This window comes from Photinus pyralis, unplaced genomic scaffold, assembly GCF_008802855.1.
Source record: "Photinus pyralis isolate 1611_PpyrPB1 unplaced genomic scaffold, Ppyr1.3 Ppyr1.4_LG5, whole genome shotgun sequence".
NCBI classification, from domain to species: domain Eukaryota; kingdom Metazoa; phylum Arthropoda; class Insecta; order Coleoptera; family Lampyridae; genus Photinus; species Photinus pyralis.
In genome coordinates, this window is record NW_022170596.1 from 1,997,653 (window position 1) to 2,018,429 (window position 20,777).

A 20,777-nucleotide genomic window follows, 5' to 3' on the forward strand; every position below is an offset into this window, starting at 1 on the left:
AATAAGTGATTTCTTGCGAGGTAACTTACGTGTACCTGAGTATGTACCAGTATGCTGGAAGTTACCTATTACATCACCGTTAATGACGTAATTGGTTGTATGGAAGTAAGATCACCTGAAAATCGAAAGTTAGGCATAACATAACCTTGTTTTGTTTCTGTGTTTTTGTTGTAATTTTTACTTGTACCTATGTCGATATTAAGTAATAATAGTATGTGGATGAATGCATTATTAGAAGAGTTTTGTATAGATGATACTTTGACCACAAGTGTGCACATAGTAATGCATTTTCTATTAAAAGCCGTTCCTGAGTGGACCAAATTTATTGTATTGCAAAAGCAAAGGAAATGCCATTTTCGTATGCCACTTTGTTATGAGGAATGGATAACAAACTATCTTGATACCGATTTTTTTATTCATTTTCGAATGATAAAGTCAACATATTTCAAATTGACCACTGCAATTGGAAAAGAATTAACAGTAAAAAAATACAGAGGAGGGTTTGAAATAATACCTCTAGAGAAAGAAATCCTAATCACTCTCTGGTACCTTGCCAAAGGAGAAACGTTAGTGTCGATCAGTGATAGATTTAATGTTAGCGTGTCAAAAGCTTTCTATATTACCATGAAAATTATTAAAGTTATCTGCTCTCTTATGCCTATTTATATTAAGTGGCCTAATGCGGAAGATTGCGAACAAATTGCAAATGATTTTCAACAGCGTTGTAATTATCCAGGTAAGGACATTTTTAAACCGCACAGCAATCAGCGTAATATGTTGTTCCTAGATGTGATTGGTGCTATTGACGGTTGCCACATAACTTGTAAAATACCCAAGGAGCAGCATGACAGTTATCAGGATCGCAAGTTTTGCCATTCCATTACCCTTCAAGGAGTGTGTATTTCCTCCAGATTATTTACTAATATTTCTGTTGGTTATCCAGGATCTGTGCATGATGCACGAGTAAGATAGTTTATGCAAACCTACAATCATGCTGTTAATAGTTTTGTAGATACTTAGAGAATCGGACTTGGGAAAAATCTGTGAAACTAACTGTTTCAATCTGTTTTACGGTAGATACCACTTGGTGGGAGATTCCGCATATCCATTAAGGTCATGGTTAATAACTCCGTATAGGTAGACACAAATACAAATAATTGCACATAGGTATTTATTGTTGTGGTTTAGGAACACTGGAATTATGCCGCTGCAACGGAAACACAACTACGCACATAGTGTGACACGGGTTGTAATCGAAAATACTTTCGGCATGTTGAAAGGCCGTTGGAGGATTTTAAATTTTGTTAATGTATATACCATTGAAAAGGCTATTGATATTATAACCGCATGTTGTATACTGCATAATTTTTGCTTGTTTACTTGTGATATATATGAAGTAGATGTCACATCAAGTGAACATGATAGTTGTGATACTTATATTGGCCGTAGAGATCGTGAAGGGACTAGAAAACGCGATTTGATATCACAAACTCTTTAATTCCTTTGTAAAAAAATTATAAATACTGATTTTGCTTGAATAGATATACATATAAAAATATAAACAATTTTTTAATCATCATCATCGCTATCACTAGAATGTCTTCTTCTTTTTCTTGTAGTTTTTTTAACCATTGATTCAAATAACGAAACTATTGTGGCTTTATGGGCATTTTGCTGCTCTAACAATTTATTCTGTGTAGTCATGAGGTTTTCTAATACCTTAAATTGGGAAGTTTGCATATCAATGTTTTCCTTATGCATCGTCAATAATGTTTGTATGACATCTGCTTTGGGTGGTTTTACCGATTTACGTATATTATGGAAATGAGAATCTAGGTGTCGTGTATGGGATCTTGATAATGGGGTAGAGGATTCGAGTAGATGGGAAGATGATGTGGGTGTCTGTGATCGGGAGGAAGATGACGTGGGGGTGAGTGGTTGCTGGGTTGTTGCACATGGCTGTGGTTGAGGAGAAGACAATGGCGCTGATGTGGATAGCCCTGGTTGATGGATTACATTTAATTCATCTTGAGTATCTGCTAATTGCAGTGAATCCTTAATATGCCCTAATGTTATTTTGTGTTTATCACCCAAAATGTTATGTAATAGGTCATAATGAGGTGGTGGTTCCCGTGCTTCACCTCCTGTTTTTTTTACATGTTTTATCAAATTTATGTAAGTAAATAGGCTAGGAGAGTTCTAGGCCACTTTTGGTCGAAATCCCATGTTATTTCTTATGGGAATTTCTAAGGTTCATTTGGGTGTTTTTGGAGCAGTTTGGATGTGCGCATGCGCGCCCCGCCCCTTTGCGCAGGCGTCTGCGCAGGCGTCATTTGGACGCCATCTTGGAATCCTCAAGTTCTTGGAATCCTCAAGTTCTTGGAATCCTCAAGTTCTTGGAATCCTCAAGTTCTTGAAATCCTCAAGTTCTTGGAATCCTCAAGTTCTTGGACGCCATCTTGGAATCCTCAAACTTCGACCCCTTCGTACCCTGAAAACTTTGTTAATTTGTTAAATGGAACGGATTCGAACCGCCAACCATTGGATTACAAGTCCTATAGCATAACCACTAGGCTAACTAGACTTGTATGATATAATGCTTGGATAGTTGTATTTATATCGAACCTCCTGAAGATTTTTTTAAATGGAACGGATTCGAACCGCCAACCATCGGATTACAAGTCCTATAGCATAACCACTAGGCTAACTAGACTTGTATGATATAATGCTTCGATAGTTGTATTTATAACGAACCTCTAAATATTATTAAATCATAGATATATTAAATGGTACGGAGGTGCCATCTATTGGCGTCGTAATGCATATAGAGGTATATTTTCAATCGACTCCCTCTATTAGATTGATGTGACATATAGGTATAGGGTAGGAAATTGTAATTTCAGGAGACAGGTGCGAGGACCCTCATTCTAACCTATAATTCCATCTCTTAGTTTCTAATTCCGCCATCTTGGATCGGTAGTCATTTTATTAGTCTCTAATCCCGCCATTTTGTTGGGCGCCATTTTATTAGTCACTAAATCCTCCATCTTGGATTGGTCGCCATTTTGTTAGTTTCTATTTCCGCCATCTTGGATTGGTCGCCATTTTGTTAGTTTCTATTTCCGCCATCTTGGATTGGTCGCCATTTTATTAGTCACTAAATCCTCCATCTTGGATCGGCCGCCATTTTATTAGTATCTAATCCCGCCATTTTGTTGGGCGCCATTTTTGACCGTCTGTCTGTCTGCCTCTCTCGCTCCATCCGCCATCTTGGATGTTATTTTGGAATCGCGTCATCGGTCACGTGATTGCTATAGACAAAAATTTTTTTTTTTCAATCTGCGTTGGGAATCGAACCCACGATACGTGAATTACGAATCTGCCGCCTTAACCATCTGAGCTAAGCGAGGCTTTGAGATATGAACGTTTAGCAGTTCAAGTATTGTTAGAATGGCCGTATAAGCTCACAAGCCACACAACGCTACGGAGAGCGTTGAGATGTTTGCGAGTTGTAGAAGGGTATAACGCGGGGGTGTGTCGCCGATAGGGGCTAGGGGCTAGGGGCTAGGGGCTATTTGGCGGGGAAGCGCGTTAAAATGATAAAATAATACGTACGACGCTCGTGTGCGAAAAATAATTATTCATATTGCTAACTAGAAAGGAAATGAGCTTATCTTCTTTATGCTTTATTTTTAGACGCATTATTCTAATATTACATTCTAATATGACATTGGTTTTCGAATATGCTTTGACAAAATACAATCATTACAATAAATCATTAGCGGCGCGGGTGCGAAATTTAGTTGTTTGTTATTATAATTAGGATGGGAAGCTGCAATCTCGCAATAGTGTTTATTTATAGCAGCTATGATAAGACGCTTAAATCGTGTGCGAAAAATCTTATCTTCTTTATGCTTTATTTTTATTTTTAGACGCATTATTCTAATATTACATTCTTTGTATTTATGCTTCGGTCAATGTCCTTGAAATAAGGGAACGACCCCTAAGTATGATGAGCCCCCGAACCGCGTATTACGAATTTAGTGCTAAAGCGGTATACCTACAAATTAGCGTATAAAAGCAAACAACATTTACATTAAAATTCATTAGTTACGAGAATAGCAGACATTATGGATGATTTATTGGAATGATGATCCAAATATTAACCTTACTTGGGTCGATAATCCCTCCCCGAAGATAGTCGAGGCACATACAGGTAATATGATCATGGTGAAAATAATTATGACCCTACTAATTAAGCCCGCTGTTTCTTGTAGGAGCAGAAGATTTAATATCAACATGGTCCATGTTTCTCGATTGCTCAACTTTGCTAGAAGTGGGAAATTCATTGAGGAATAGTTTCGAGCCAGTGGTGCAGATATTTTGCCCTCCACTCCGAGAAAGTTGTTTGCATTTTAATATTTCCGAATGGAGCGATATTTCCGCTATTAAAACCGAGCACAACATTCGACTCATGCTTAAAAGTACCGACCAGTTGGAACATGAAGTGTTCGTAGGGTACGGTATAAAAATTACGTTGGCTGACTGTGAAAATGGTAGTAGGGGTATAAGAATAAGTCAAGGATTCAATTCCATAGTGCTAACCGAAGAAGCCGTAAATCGTTTCCTCTCCGCTGTACATTTTGTACATCAAAAATTGGATTTTCTAAGCGATTATTCGACGTACTGGTACTATCAGGACTTTGCGGATGAAGTAGCGGATGATCTTTGCAAGGACGGTCTGTTCGATGAACAAAACATTTTGTCAAGAGGAAAATTTTTCTGTCAAAATCTTAAGTTACTAAAAAAGTTGGTTGCACACTCATGTTTAAGAGATTTTTTCATTTTTAGCAGAAATTGTAAATATTCACCCTCAAAGATTTGTAAAAGATGTAACCGAGAAAATGCTGAAGGAGAAACAATAAAATAGTTTGGTGATAAGTTTGTTGTTTATATATAAATAGGGAAAAGAAAAGCACCATTTTCAAAATGTATTATATATTTTCGCAATAGCTACATTAAAATCGCATATGCAAATTAAATTTTACGTACTATATTAGTAAATGGCTCGTATTCAATTAAAACATCATGCAAAATTATACAGTAAGCGGAGGTGTCGGCTGCAAATGCTTCAGATGTTTCAACTTCCAGTTTCAAGTCGATAACCACATTATGAATACTTTCATTGTGACGAGTACAGTTGATTACGAATATTGGTTGTTTCTTAAACTCCTCGTAACTGAGAAGAGAACTACTTTCAGAATCGTAGTATTGCGTCCGAAAGTTTAGATATTCTTCGTAGGCATCTATATACTTGTTGTCCGCGAAGGAGAGATTCTGCTGCTCATACGGGTATCTTCTGTTGTTGATGTTCGCTTTTATATTTTCGACGCCTAAATGATCGAACTGCGATGCATTCTCTCCTTTTTGGTTTCGTTTCTTAGTCTGAAAGGCCACCAGAAGCCATTGAGGTCGTTGAAAACCGGTGCTACTTTTTACCGGCCATACCAAAGAGCGGGTTGATGGCAATGCTGGATACGCATATAAATCTCTAGCGTGAAATGCTACTTGGATCGGAACATTTTTATCAATTCTACTGTATATAGACAGCTTCATGGAATCGTTAGGAATTACGTATGGAACCTTCCAGGTTACTTTACTAAGGCTAATTTTCACCTCCGCTTCGCTTTTATAACAGTCTTCATCGGTTTTTGAGCGAATTAATGTTAGTTCTTGTCGTATGTTGACTAATGGTTTTTTATACCCTTCCGCGAATCCTAGCACATGTTTTAGCGGTATAGATGCACAGAAGGCTGTCTTGTTGGCGTTTAGGAGTTGCAGAGGTTTATTGCGGGGACTCCATCCTGCTTGTGATAAACAATTACTTTGGTCCGTTGTATAGGAACAAAATCCCTTGATTGCGCTGTTTATTCCGGGTAATCTCACGATTTCTATCACTTGATCTCCCAGCGTAAATCTAATTTCATCGAAGAGAAATAGTGGAGCATTGTTGGTCAACTCGAACTGCTTCGCTTCCGATGAAGTATAAGCGTTCCCTCCAAGTAGATCACGCTATCGTAGGTGGCCGTGATAAGATCCGCCTTTTGAATTACAAGATTGATTTCGTCCGAGTTACCATAAGCATTCGTCGAGTAAGGATGGTAGGTTCGCCGATCGCATTCCACAATCATATCCTCATACTTTACGCTACTGAAGAGATTTTTCAGCGCTTCTTCCATATTTTCGGAGTACTTTGTAACCAAGATATTCCAGAAACTTTACGTCGTTTTCAGTTAATGCACCCGACGATGTTTGCTCGTCTGTACGCGAAGCCTGACTGAGTGAAGATCCGCTCTTGTAAAAGATTTTAAGGCCCATATTTTTTCAATTCCAATCTAATAGTCACTTTTTCTTCACCAAAGTCCACTAGTTTACCTTCTTGGTCAAGCAATCGCAAGGTAATGTTATCAATTTGATGGGTAAGTACGGGTAAATATATAATGCTGGTGGGTTCCTTGACCATACGATAGCCTGGTTCAACGTGCACGTCGAATTCAAAAATGGTGTGAGATTTTTCACTATTCCGATACGCTCCTCCGGTTAAATTGCACTCAACATGTATATTTGTGGCGTTGACTATTTGCACATCCAAGTCGGACTCGTGAACCATACCTCCTTTGTAAATAGATGGCGAGAATCCGAGCATGCGCCCAATAGAACCCGTCTTGGTAAAATCAACATTGTGTTTGGTTTCCATTTCGCACTTTAAGGTATTATTGTTGGGTCTTAAGATAAAATCCATCGAGTCGTTTGGTTGGTTAATATATTTCTGCAAATACCTATTGATCTCTTCAATTTCATATGCTCCACTTGGAATTGTAATCTCTTGTTCCTTTGCATCGTTCGATGTATAATAAAATTTATTATTACCTTCGAATATATTTCGTATAGAATTGCATCCGTAAAATCCCACCAATCCCAAGCCATATTGGAAACTCGAGTCAAGCTCTATTGGTGGGAAATACGTAGTACTGAGCACGTTTCCTACACCCGTTAGCGTGAACGTTCGAGACATGATTGATAGGTAGAAATGAAAACTAGCGTTTTAGATGTAAATTATTTATTATACAGAAAGTTTAAACACAAGTGTCCACATATAAACGTGTTATAGTTTTGCTCTCTATCATAATTATAAACAATCTTACAACCTTTTAAGTATTTAACTATTTCATTTGGAGGGCCTAAGTCTCCAAAACTATCATAGTAAACCGCTTTCCTGCCGCGTTTCTTGTAAGCAACCCAATGAGTACCTCTTCCCTGGCTATCATCCAGGTTCACAATAGCGCATTCGTTAAAATGGGGCTTTTGAGGTAATGTGTTGCGCATGAATACTCCTCTAAAGAACGGTACATTTTTAGCGTATTTATGCAGATCGAAATTGGTTAATGCTTTCCGCGGCAAGTTTAGTCGTTTTTTGGAAAAGGTTTCAAATATAAGGCGTAACCCTTCTTATATGGCTTAAGGTAGAGTGCTCCACCGCTTTTCTTGCCCAACGCTACAGCCTCCATTGTGGCATTATGACGTTGACTCTCTTCCAATTCCTTCTTAGCTGCAGATGCTTCGTTAACCGCTTTAGCTATCCCACTTGCTCCACCAGCTAGTGCACCGGCAGCCGAAAGGCCCGCAAATAGCGGTATAAGGAAAGGAAGAAAGCCGCCAATTTTAGGTATAGGAATAACTCTCGGCACTCGCACCTTCTTTTTACCGCCCGCTACTTTAACCGCTTTCTTTGCCACGGCCAAACTCACATCGACAAGTTTCTTTATGCTTGCATCTTTCATCCGCCTTATTGAATTTCGAGCATGCGATAGAATTCCTCCTCTAAACGAGCAACTCTTAAGCTTCATTTTTCTTTCTTTCTTCTTGCGTTGCGTAACTCCCATTCCTAGCTTCCTTTTAACTTTCATCGCGGCGGCTACGGCTAAAGCGGCAGTTTTTTCTCCAAAACTCGAATCTTTCGATTTTATGCGACTCCAAGCTTGGTTTTGAAGGTCCTTGTCAGCTTGATGGCGATGCTCTAAGTCTTTGAATTGACCGTACGCGATATCGTGTTGTTTACATGCAGCATCCAACGGATTTATTCCAGAATCACCGCGAGCTAAACGCTGTTCCAACTTTGTTCCAGGGCCGCAGTACTGATATCCGGGAATATGAAGTTCTACTGGTAATTTGTTTATTAAAGTGTTAATCAACCCCTTTCTTACTCGGTGATTAGCCATGAACTGTTAGTATAACTAGAACCAGCGACTAATAATGATGTTTATAAAGCAGCCTCAACATTTAAACGTAGATAATCACGATTTTCTAAAATCAGAAGTAGTGGGGAGGCATGGGCCTTTATTTCCAGCATCAATTAGAGCAGTGATCTGCGGTCCTTCGGGGTGCGGAAAGACAAATGTCATGATTAGTTTATTGGAAGCACCGCACGGCCTTTCGTTTGAAAACGTGTATGTATACTCAAAGTCGCTAGAGCAGCCAAAGTACAAGTACCTGGAGCAAATACTTACACCTATCAAGGGTATTGAGTACAATGCTTTTAGCGATAAGGCTGACGTAATCACTCTCGAAGAGATTAATAAGAATTCGATAATGATCTTTGATGACGTGGCCTGTCTAAATCAAGACGTAATTAGAGATTACTTCTGCAGAGGACGACATTCCGGGGTGGACTCATTCTATCTTTGTCAAACATATTCAAAGATACCGAAACAATTAATACGCGATAATGTTAACGTTATTGTTCTATTCAAACAAGACTATTTAAATTTAAAACATGTGTATGACGAGCACGTTGGTACAGATATGACCTTTGATCAGTTTAAATTAATGTGTTCAAAGTGTTGGATCGATAAGTATAATTTTATCTGTATAGTGAAAGACTTTGACTATGGTAGATATCGAAAAGGGTTCGACTGCTATATTAGATTATAATCTGATTTAATAGAACCGGTCCAACAGCTATCCAACGGCTTTGTCCATCAGCTTTTCCAACTGGTACATCAGCTTTGCCAACTGGTCCAACTGCTTTGCCAACTGGTCCATCAGCTTTGCCAACTGGTCCAAGTGCTTTGTCAACTGGTCTATCAGCTTTGCCAACTGGTCCATTAGCTTTGCCAACTGGTCCAACTGCTTTGTCAACTGGTCTATCAGCTTTCCCAACTGGTTCATCTGCTTTGCCAACTAGTCCAACAGCTATCAATCGGCTTTGCGATCCGGTCCAACAGCTATTTGAACCGGTGCCAGTTTGAAAATCTGTGTAGGCCATAAAGATGAACGCAAGAGATAAAACGATAAAGCAGAAATTGACGAAGACCCGCAATGCTATCAAGCGTAAGCTTGAAGTGCTAAAAAGAGGCGAGCTTGAAACTCAACGCTTGGTTGAAGCAACATATAAGCCAATAGTAGAACCACTTAAAAAGATAGCTAAGCAAGAACCCAAAATACGTAATATGATACCGAAAGTTGAACATAAAATCGAATATGAATCTACCCCAATTCAAGAAGAAGAACAGTTCCGAACACCACAGCGCTCTGAAAATGGACCAATCACAGCAGCTGCTAAACGACTTAATTTTATCGAAACTGATGAGATTAGTAACATAGCGTATGATAACGGGAAAGAAGGTGAAGATGAGGACACTACTGAAACGATTAACTTATCACAATTACTCGACACTGAAGACGCCGCTCAACAATTTCTAAATCAGTATCATGTTTTGCCGCGCCAATATATCGAACGAATGATTAAAGATACCAAAGGCGACATTGATCACTTTTATGGTCTTCGATATGATGCCAATTTCGATCAGTGGGCTATTGGAGACTCTAAAGTGACATTTGACGGACCGAATTTAATAATAAAGGATAAAATTTACAACGGTACTCCAGGGTTGTATGAATTGCTTGTACTGAAAAAGCCTCAAGAATTTTCTTCCAAGGATGGACGAGTGTATAAGGAAATTTTAGATGTCACTAATGGCTACCGAAGGAATTACGATCCAGGTCATCAGATTGTGGGTACCAAGTCGCATAAATATCGCAATATCCTTAAACCACTACTATCGGAGCACTATGGAACGGGTATGAAAGAGGTAAACAATACAGTTAAAGAGTACGTGTAATGGAATACGCCCCACGAATTAGTCGAACGTCTTAGATTGCTGCATGCATCGAGAGTAGCCGGTCACACCGGTCACAACAATGAAATCTCAAGTATTGAGGAGGAGCTCAGAGAAGAAGGCATAATAGTTTAGTGTAACAATGAGCGTTGACAAGTTTGGACGTCATTCATCATCAAGAAATAGGATTCGCAGTGATCAGGAGACAACAGGTGAATGTGCAAAAGTTAATTTGAAATTAACCGGTGATGGGGACTATAATATGCAAAATAAGAGGATTCGTAACGTTATCGACCCGTATTGGGGTAGCGATGTTGCCACCAAACAATATGTGGATAGGTGTATTAGCGAGCTGCATGCTAAGTACACAATGAATCGGTATAACATGGAGAGTAATCGTTTAAGACACGTAGCAGATCCGGTGGAACATGATGAAGCAGTAACCAGCGGTTTTCTCGCAGTGCGTCTAAATACAATTATGTCAATCTTAGACGGACATAAAAATTATTTGGAGGAGTTAGAAAAGGAAATAAACAAACACCATAGAACTAGGCTAGGTTTCGATTAGCCTCCGAGTTAAGTGTAAGATGTCAAAGCTTGAGGTTGTCGAAGAGCTACATAAGCCCGCTCGCAAAAATTTTCCTCGAAAACGAACCATTATTAAACATCGCGATGATTTATGGCAAGCGGATTTAGCCGAATTCATACAGTACTCTAAAGAGAACCGGGGAAATAAATACATGCTGACGGTAATAGACTGCTATTCGAAGTATCTTTGGACACGACCTTTAAAATCAAAGAATGCCGGTGAAGTGTGTAAGGCTATGACATCTATTTTGAAAGAAGGAAGAGTGCCAGTCAATTTACAAACTGATCAAGGAAAGGAATTCTATAATAAGGAGTTTGCAAAGTTAACGGAAACGCATGCGATAAATCATTACTCTACATATAGTGTGAAAAAGGCCGCTGTAGTTGAGAGGACGATAAGAACGCTGAAAAACGCCTTATACAAGGCATTTAGTCTTCAAGGAAAATATAAGTGGATCGATGTGCTACCGGAAATAACTTCGAAATATAACAATACAAGGCATTCCACGATTAAAATGAAACCCAAGGATGTAACCTCTAAAACATATTTACCAATGTTCCACAACATAAAATTTATGGGGCCCGCGAAATTTAAAATTGGTGACTACGTTCGGATCTCGAAGTATAAATCCGTATTTTCAAAAGGCTATACTCCGAACTTTTCCACAGAATTATTTAAAATTACAAAAGTGAAGGTTGGCAATCCCGCTACATATCTATTAGAGGATTTACTATCCAAACCGATAATGGGTCAATTCTACGCAGAAGAATTACAGAAAACCGCTCATCGGGATATCTTTCTCATTGAGAAAGTTTTGAGGCGCAAAGGAGACCAGCTCTACGTTCGATGGCTTGGGATGGACAAATCGCATGACTCTTGGATTAAAAAATCAGATTTTGTATAACTGCTATTTATATATTTTCATATACATGTTTCTTTTACAATAAATAAACAAAATATAATATTATATAATCAACTATAAATATGAACATCCATTCGATATATTTTCTTATCCTAAATCCATTTCAGCGGGAATACTATAATGTCCCCAAGGCAACGTATCAATACCATTTGAGGTTAAATACCTCTTATCGTCCTTATTACTTAAGGCAACTTTCTTTTGCTCCATACTATATACATGGTGATTCTTTGATACGATGCTGCTTTGGGCGACACTTTTAGTAATCCCGCTCCTTAAACATTCTAAATAATCATCAAAAGTTAATCTATTTTTTTACAATATAATCTCTAACGCCTTTTAATTTCATTACATCCTTATCACAATCCTTAATTTTAAAACTATACATTTTAGAAGCCAAAGCCACCCAATCGGTTATGATTCTACCGCCCAATTCATCCTTCATCATTCCTAAAACTTCACCATTACATCTTGGAATGTTATAGATGTTATTTTCAGAATAATCAGACGTATCGAATCGAGAAATATTTGCGCGTATCAAATCGTATGCATCATCACATAACATCTCACACACTAAACTATCGGTATCCATGTACAACAATTTTAAGCGGTCGTCGCTAAATTGATGCTGCATAAAGTTATAATGAAAATCTCGGCTTTTTCTTTTCCTTTAACGTATACTTGGTCTGATGATGATATTAACTGGCGAAGTATAATTGGAAACATGTAGGATGGCGTATGACCATGCTCCCATTTAATTCCGTGATGGTTATAGTATATACGTTTCTTGATGTTTTAAAGCCTTGTACATCGATTACAGTCTGCACCATTATGTCGTTGAGAGAAGATTAAGTATTTATAACCTAATTTTTAATTCATTTCAATATATATCCCCCCCACTACCACATCCTTATTAGTCCTCCAAAAGAAAATTTTGAATCAGTATAGATTTTACAATCATGCAAGCTGTAGTTGTCGTACTGAGCTGGTTTTTCTGTATTAGTGCTAATGCTGCTGCTGCGGATAATGTCGATGACGGCAGCGATACAATCAGTGAGCGTGAAATCGATATGGCATATAGTCATCTCACCAAATATGGATATATAAAGGAGCCTGGTGAAGGTGAATCAACTCAACATAATCGTACAAATATCACCGTCAACGCTTTAAAGAAATTTCAAGAACTCTATAAACTACCTAGTGATGGCAGATTAAATGCCGAAACATTACAACTCATGTCTCGACCTAGATGCGGAAATATTGATGATCCAGCAGCGTATATGACTCATCGGTATAAATGGACAAAACAGACTTTGATTTACTATATTTCCAATATGCATGACCTGCACATTTTACAGATGACGGATAAAGCATTTCAAGTTTGGGCGAACCACACAAATTTTACATTCAGATATAGCTCAAGGAATCCAGACATATTAATATCATTTCATACCCGAAAGCATAAATTCGCTTCACCACCATATCCGCAATGTGCATTCGAGTTTGATGGATTGGGCAATATATTAGCCCATGCATACTTTCCCTCCAGAGATCAGAATGTTGTTGAAATGCATATAGATTGGGAAGAACGCTGGCATGTAGCAGATGCAAATGCACCTCCCCCCGGTTATTCTAGTTATTTCCAAGTTGTCTTACACGAAATAGGTCATACTCTCGGATTACACCATTCGAGCGATGAAAATGCACTCATGTTTCCTTATTACAATTCAAATATGAACACGCTACATGAGGATGATATAGCCGGAATCCGAGCACTATATCCTATTGATGCTGCTGCTGCTGCCACCCCTTCACCAGAGAATAAAACTTATCATCTTTCAACGGGTATTAAGACAACTACACCTACTCTCAAGACTACTACTCGCAAGACCATTAAACCACCTGACCTGTGTACCATTCAAATCGAACACTTTTTGATTCTAAACAAACGACTTTATATGTTTTATGAACATTGGGTTTGGATATCGGCGTTAAACAGCAGCAAAGTGGAACCTGCCAAGAATCTGCTTGAGTGGTTAACGTTTCTTCCGGCATCTTTTAAACGTTTGGAAGCGGTATATCAAAAGCCTAACGGTGATGTTGTCTTCTTTAGTGGCGGTCGCATATACATAGTGCAATTCCTTAGTCTGCAACTGCTACCAGGATGGCCTCAACCTTATAGCCACTTCACAATTCCCAACAGCCATAAAGTGAATGCTGCAGTTAACACCTATACCGGACGCACGCTTATTTATCATGGTGCAAATGAACTGCTAGATTTGGATGATTGTAGTCATCGGCCTAAAAATCGCTTAATATATGCGGAAACCTTTCCGGATATTCCGGCTAAGATAACTTCTATATTCAAATACATGGATGGATACCTATACTTTATCACCGGAAATAAATTTCATAAATATAGTGAATATACAGGTCGTGTAATTCAATCAGGTGACATTGATCTATCCTTATTCAATATTCATTGTGCTAATAAAGGCGTATTGGAGCAATTATATAATGTATTAGCTAAACTTTTAAAGTTTGATAAACAAATTGAATTGTATATGCGGCATTAGGTGGATAATAAGTTGTTGTGTATCGATACGTATGAATAAATAAAAAGCATTTTTTACGCTATAAAATTATTTATTTTAACATGCTAATTTTACTAACAACCGTATTTATAAATTTTCGAGGGTGAATGTTTACAATTTCTGTTAGAAGAGTAAAGTCTTGCAAATTATCATACTTTTCCTTCCAACTGCATAGCGATGTTAAGAATTTGAGATTTTGGCATATGATTTTCGCTCTGGATAAAATGCTCTCTTCGCTAGTAACACCTTCGGTATGTAGAATTTTTGCCAACTCACGCGTAAAGTCATCATAAAGACAATACATCGCATAGTGATTGACGACATTCAGTTTTTGAGTAATCACTTCGGAAGCGTTAAATATCATATCGACTGCTTGCTTGGAAAATAGTATAGATTTATCTGATTCGCTTATTCGAATACATCTAACGCCTTCTTCTTCTTCCGCTTCAAGTATTATTATTTTGGACTGGGTAAAAATTTCATGCTTGCTCCTTCTTTTAGGCGTACACTGCACCATATGTTTAATTAAGTGTTCCGTTTTAAAATTGAATATTTCTTTCCATTCGCAACTCTCAAATTGTAAATACTGGTCTTCATAATGCGGAGGACATGATATTTGCACGATGGAATCGAAAAAGTACTCGTCCAGTGTAACGCCAACTTCGAGAATAATGCCTCCGTCTAAGAATAGCGACCATGCGGATATTAAGGTTTCCTTTCCTATAAACATACATCTTTTGCTTCCACCACAATCGGCGTTATTCAATGCATACCTTGCTCCTCCTCTTTCGATGATTCATTCACCAATAATTTATCTACCGAAAGCGATGACTTTGCATCATCATCATCATCTTCGCTACCCCATGAATCTTGCGATTCTTGTTGTATTTGTGCACTCATCTCGATATAAATCGATTTCTTACTTTCTTATTGCTTTTATACCTTCTCTTAAAACTATTTTGGAGGGGATTAAAAGCAATCCATCATGCGCAGTGTATCTTAAAGGTATAGGTATAAAACTGAGAACGAGGTATGCTAAAAATCATTGCGTTAAATCCTCATATCGAACGCTAATGGATCGAATACTTGCCAACATCGCTCAGCGAGAGGCTCAAAAGGAGTCTAATTATATCGAGACGAAGAGCGAATTGTTAAGTTTAAGTGTAGAGGAATTATTGAAAATATGGATCAAGATCCCCAAGGTGTTGCAAAGAGACTGTGAATTACGTATATATTAGAATAATGCGTCTAAAAATAAAGCATAAAGAAGATAAGATTTTTCGCACACGATTTAAGCGTCTTATCATAGCTGCTATAAATAAACACTATTGCGAGATTGCAGCTTCCCATCCTAATTATAATAACAAACAACTAAATTTCGCGCGCTGTTACTAAAGAAAATATGGATCAAGATCCCCAACGTATTGCAAAGAGACTGTGAATTACGTAATCGAATACGATGTAATCATTTTAACGCGCTTCCCCGTACTTAGGGGTCGTTCCCTTATTTCAAGGACATTGACCGAAGCATAAATACAAAGAATGTAATATTAGAATAATGCGTCTAAAAATAAAAATAAAGCATAAAGAAGATAAGATTTTTCGCACACGATTTAAGCGTCTTATCATAGCTGCTATAAATAAACACTATTGCGAGATTGCAGCTTCCCATCCTAATTATAATAACAAACAACTAAATTTCGCGCGCTGTTACTAAAGAAAATATGGATCAAGATCCCCAACGTATTGCAAAGAGACTGTGAATTACGTAATCGAATACGATGCTTCCCCGCCAAATAGCCCCTAGCCCCTAGCCCCTATCGGCGACACACCCCCGCGTTATACCCTTCTACAACTCGCAAACATCTCAACGCTCTCCGTAGCGTTGTGTGGCTTGTGAGCTTATACGGCCATTCTAACAATACTTGAACTGCTAAACGTTCATATCTCAAAGCCTCGCTTAGCTCAGATGGTTAAGGCGGCAGATTCGTAATTCACGTATCGTGGGTTCGATTCCCAACGCAGATTGAAAAAAAAAAAAAAATTTTTGTCTATAGCAATCACGTGACCGATGACGCGATTCCAAAATAACATCCAAGATGGCGGACGCACGAGCTCGTCTCTGATTGGCTGTGACGTCACGAGCTCGTCTCTGATTGGCTGTGACGTCACTTCCTGCGCCAGAACATACATAGGTATTGGTGTGACGTCACTTCCTGCGCCAGAACATACATTGGTCATATACTTATGTTGTATTAAAAACCGATGTTAAAAATGTTGCAGTATCGAATGGTGAATCGTGGGCTTATGTGGGTGTCCTTCGAGCACCAATTATGTTTGTATGTAGAACTGGACGTGTCGTAAACCAGATGGTATAGCATGACGAATAAATTTATTATTATTATTATATTATTTAAAAAAATTAGATTTAGGGAGGTGGTAAAAATCACAGATATTTTAGTGCTTCCTAAATTAAGTCAGTTGCTGATATTGGGGGTGAACTTTTGGACTGGTTGTTCCAAACTTATGGGCAAATGAGTGGAAATTTTCGGTTGAAGGTGATGAGCAGATACGTACGGTAGATATCGTGAAATCTCGACAGAATCTGGACCAAGTCATCGAGGGTTACCAGAAGATTTCGGTTGAACTGGTGGTATCCCCAGCCTTGTTAAAAGTAATCGACGTTGAAGGAGATTTTGTGTAGACTATCGCCAATTAAATAAACTCACTAGGTACGATGCTTATCCTCTGCCGTACATTTCAAGTATTTTAGACAGATCAAAAGATGCTTGTTACCTGTCGAGACTAGATATTAAGTCGGAATACTGGTCAAATATTCTTGATAAGCAATCTCGTCCTTTAATTGCATTCTCGACACCGTCGTGTGGGTTACTTCAGACTCCCGTTTGGTCTGCATACAGCACCATCAACCTGGCAAAGGTTAATATAAAGAGTTGTGGGGTGGGTTTGGAGCCCTATTGCTTTAAATATCTAATCGACATTAAAATTGTTACCTCCACTGCCACTTCAGCATGGGCAAAGTATTTCGCTTGCGAGCCGCAGAATTAACGTTAAATAAACTAAACAAATACAGAAAACGAGCTCTTGGGTATGGCTATAGCATGTGCAAAACCAAATTTTAAACCTGATGTTAGTTTTGCTTTTATTTAAAGCGAGATTTAAAGTGTATATGTATGAAATTTCATTTAATTGCTTGCATAAATAAGAAAGTGGGCACTGCGCATCCTGCACAAAACCAAATTTGGAAAATGGCGCTATATTTGCTTTTATTCCAAGTGGCTATGTATCAAATTTCATTTGAATGCCTTCATAAATAAGAAAGTTGGTACTGCGCATGCGCAAAACCAAATTTTGAAACTGGTGTTAAATTTGCTTTTATTCCAAGTGGCTATTCATCAAATTTTATTTAAATCTCTCCATAAATAAGAAAGTTGGCACTGCGCATGCGCAAAACCAAATTTGGAAACTGGCGTTAAATTTACTTTTATTCCAAGTGACTATGTATCAAATTTCATTTAAATTCCTCCATAAATAAGAAAGTTGGTACTGCGCATGCGCAAAACGACATTTTGAAACTGGCGTTAAATTTGGGTTTATTCCAAGTGGCTATGTATCGAATTCTATTAAAATGTCTCCATAAATAAGAAAGTTGGCACTGCGCATGCGCAAAACCAAATTTTGAAACTGGCGTTATATTTGGTTTATTCAAAGTGCATATGTATCAAATTTCATTTAAATACCTTCATAAATAAGAAAGTTTGCAATCCAGTTTGTAAATGGTCGAGATGCGAAACGGCACTGTAAATGTTGATCGATTAGGTTCAATTTTTGGAATTGCGTTTTATATGGCTAAAGCAATACGCATATTGAATTTCATGGAATTCGGTTCACAACTCACGGAGATGTCAAAAGGGCCTTCCTTATTTTTTGGGCTACATTGCCAATTCACGAACTCCGATCTACAAATTTGATAATGAATCCACCTGCATGCAAGATTTCATCGTAATCGGTATATTCGTTTATGAGATGCTAACGGACGGACAGACGGACAGACACCGCAAAATTATAAACTCGCTAGGAAATCATTAATAAGGAGAAATGTCAGTTCTGTAGGAGCGAATTAATGTACCTTGGGCATGTTGTAAATGAGTATGGACTCCAATTTAACCCTGACAAAATCACTGCGATCTTAAATATCCCTACGCCGACGAAAGGTGCCGAAGTTCCGGCTTTGATTGGAACGGCCTCGTGATACAGGAGGTTCATCCTGAACTTCTCGACGTTGATCCAGCCGCACACCGAGCTACTAAAGACATAAAAATTTAAATGGAATGAAGTACAGGATGATGCCGTACAACAGATCAAAAACTGCTTGGTGTCAGCTCCAAATGTATCTGTCCAGACTACACCAAACAATGCGTTATCCAGACTGATGCAAGTTTCTTTGGCATAGAGGCGGGTTTGAGTCCGCGGTACCGGGAAGAGGTAATCTACTATTTATCAAGATCTCTCACTAAGCAAGAACGGAAGTACTCAAACGCGGAAAGGGAGTGTTTAGCGGTACTGTGGAACACCGAGAAACTTCGGCTCTATATTGAAGGAACTTAATGTAAACACAGACCATTGGTCCTTACTGTGGCTGACGAACTTGAAAGAACCTTCGGATAGACTTGGTCGTTGGAACCATCGTCTTCAACAATACTCTTTCGATTTAATTCATATGAAGGGCAAGGAATATGTCGTTCCGGATATGATATCTCCTTCCGTACCGGTTGTAGACGCGACTAACGGGGAAAACATCATGCAGAATAAGATTAAGGACATATGGTATCGTAATATGATCGATAGAGTAATTGAGAGTCCGTTGAAATACCCTGATGTACGCGCGGGTTATGCAGAGGTTTTCTAAACATATCGCAGAATCGACCAACATCATTTCTGGCCAAAAATGAAACCTGATATCTTCCATTACTTTCGAAGAGACACTGTCTGTATGGCTGCCTATATCCGTATTCTCTTCCATTGATTGCATGATGCTATGTAAACATACTTAGTGATGAGGTTATAATGAACCGATGACGTGCGCGCAAACTAAGGAAAATCCCACTATAAATTAAGGATATTTCCTTCAAAAATATCGGCCAAGTTTTTATTTTGAAATATAATTATTTATTAAGAAAATTTGTAAAAGGAAATGTTATTGAAAAAGAGGAAGCATCGTAAATTTTTAAATCAATATATTCAAAATGTTACGCTAGTTTTCTGCTTAATTAAACAAGTAAATTACTCATTTAACTATATAGAAATTTGAAGAAAATTTCAAGAAAGAGAAGAAATTCTACAATAAGTAATTGGCCATTTTGTCCTAAATACCAAGTCGGGATAATAAAAACAAACTTTTTGAGAAATTTCCAATTTTTTAATCAAAATCCATACGTTTAAGTAAGAGAGTTCAAAATCTTTAAATGAAATAAGAAAGCTTAATTCAAAGCTCACCTCTTTGTATAATTTTAATTGACTATGAAAGTGAGTCTTGTGGATGACGTATATTTTCGCCATTAAACGCATTTACATAGAGTAAAACAAAAACACAATAAACACCAATAATTTCAGTTTTTGTAAATTCAACGGCCACAGCAGTCACAATACTTCCATGCGAGCATTTGATTGGTCTAGAGTTACTAGACCTAATTTATCTAGAAATCTTGACCTGCCATGCTCATATTCTCACAATTTTAATTTAAACGTGCAACCCTGCGGTAAACCGTTGCGTTAAATATATGGTTACATATTACTCGAAATCTCATTCACACCTCTTCAAATATATGGCGACTGCATATATTTTACAATTTTGATACAATCACAGAGCAACAAAATTTGAGATGAAGGACGTTAACAAGGAGTCGATGATATCATGTTAAACCATATCGGGCCCATAGTCGAATATCACGTACTGCTATCACCCTCGTAAATGAAATTGGGCACATTTACATTCAGCCTACATTTGACACCGGAAGGATAGCAGTGAACGTACAAAGTTGACATTATGTACTCAAAGTTAAAGTCAAAAAATGTTGTCCCTATCGCAGTCAACCGCCACTATACCAACTTACTTCAGTTGCAGCCAGGTATTCCCCAAGAAATTACAGCTAGAAAAAGGTTCAAATGTTTGCACAATACCTTAAATGGCATAAACTAATACACAAACGCCATAATCTTTATTTTTGTGTTAGTTTCACAGGCCTCTCGCTGCGACGCTGCCAGATTTTTATGAAACGTAGGTACGGCTTTTTTTTCACCTATATCTAATTACTTTTGGAAAAAAGACTAATCTTTAAAAAAAGCCATTGCGTTTATTTAAAGTTGCATTCTATGAAGATAATTTGAAGCAAATTATATACAATTAGAACCTACTTTGAAATTCAAATGGTTGCCAGTGGCATAAATCGCGAATTGCTTTGGGTGAGCGTACGCAG

The 20,777-nt window shown here is 38.0% G+C and overlaps 3 protein-coding genes across 3 annotated transcripts; 2 read left to right on the forward strand and 1 right to left on the reverse strand.

Moving 5' to 3' along the window:
* The first annotated feature begins 11 nt into the window (after nucleotides 1-11).
* Nucleotides 12-1,498, forward strand: LOC116172626 (protein ANTAGONIST OF LIKE HETEROCHROMATIN PROTEIN 1-like). Its single transcript, XM_031489863.1, has 4 exons — nucleotides 12-736; nucleotides 788-963; nucleotides 1,013-1,137; nucleotides 1,189-1,498. Exons 1-4 carry the CDS (start codon nucleotides 190-192, stop codon nucleotides 1,496-1,498), a joined length of 1,158 nt encoding a protein of 385 aa, XP_031345723.1. The 5' UTR covers nucleotides 12-189.
* A 2,636-nt stretch (nucleotides 1,499-4,134) lies between these two features.
* Nucleotides 4,135-4,925, forward strand: LOC116172629. Its single transcript, XM_031489866.1, has 3 exons — nucleotides 4,135-4,216; nucleotides 4,278-4,826; nucleotides 4,891-4,925. The coding sequence occupies exons 1-3, from the start codon at nucleotides 4,135-4,137 to the stop codon at nucleotides 4,923-4,925; spliced, it is 666 nt and encodes a 221-aa protein (XP_031345726.1).
* A 112-nt stretch (nucleotides 4,926-5,037) lies between these two features.
* On the reverse strand, nucleotides 5,038-6,239 carry LOC116172635. Its single transcript, XM_031489878.1, has 2 exons — nucleotides 6,137-6,239; nucleotides 5,038-6,056 (listed from the first exon to the last, which is right to left on the reverse strand). The coding sequence occupies exons 1-2, from the start codon at nucleotides 6,237-6,239 to the stop codon at nucleotides 5,038-5,040; spliced, it is 1,122 nt and encodes a 373-aa protein (XP_031345738.1).
* Between the last annotated feature and the right edge of the window lie 14,538 nt (nucleotides 6,240-20,777).

Excerpts from the sequence above, each read along its gene's own strand:
- LOC116172629 (XM_031489866.1), top strand. The coding sequence starts at position 4,135 with ATGATTTATTGGAATGATGATCCAAATATTAACCTTACTTGGGTCGAT. Across the intron at positions 4,217-4,277 it reads GATAGTCGAGGCACATACAG|GAGCAGAAGATTTAATATCA; the intron begins GTAATATGATCA and ends TGTTTCTTGTAG. Across the intron at positions 4,827-4,890 it reads AAAGTTGGTTGCACACTCAT|ATGTAACCGAGAAAATGCTG; the intron begins GTTTAAGAGATT and ends GATTTGTAAAAG.
- LOC116172635 (XM_031489878.1), bottom strand. The coding sequence starts at position 6,239 with ATGGAAGAAGCGCTGAAAAATCTCTTCAGTAGCGTAAAGTATGAGGAT. Across the intron at positions 6,057-6,136 it reads TTACTCGACGAATGCTTATG|GGAACGCTTATACTTCATCG; the intron begins GTAACTCGGACG and ends ATCTACTTGGAG.
- LOC116172626 (XM_031489863.1), top strand. The coding sequence starts at position 190 with ATGTCGATATTAAGTAATAATAGTATGTGGATGAATGCATTATTAGAA. Across the intron at positions 737-787 it reads ACAGCGTTGTAATTATCCAG|ATGTGATTGGTGCTATTGAC; the intron begins GTAAGGACATTT and ends TGTTGTTCCTAG. Across the intron at positions 1,138-1,188 it reads TGGTTAATAACTCCGTATAG|GAACACTGGAATTATGCCGC; the intron begins GTAGACACAAAT and ends GTTGTGGTTTAG.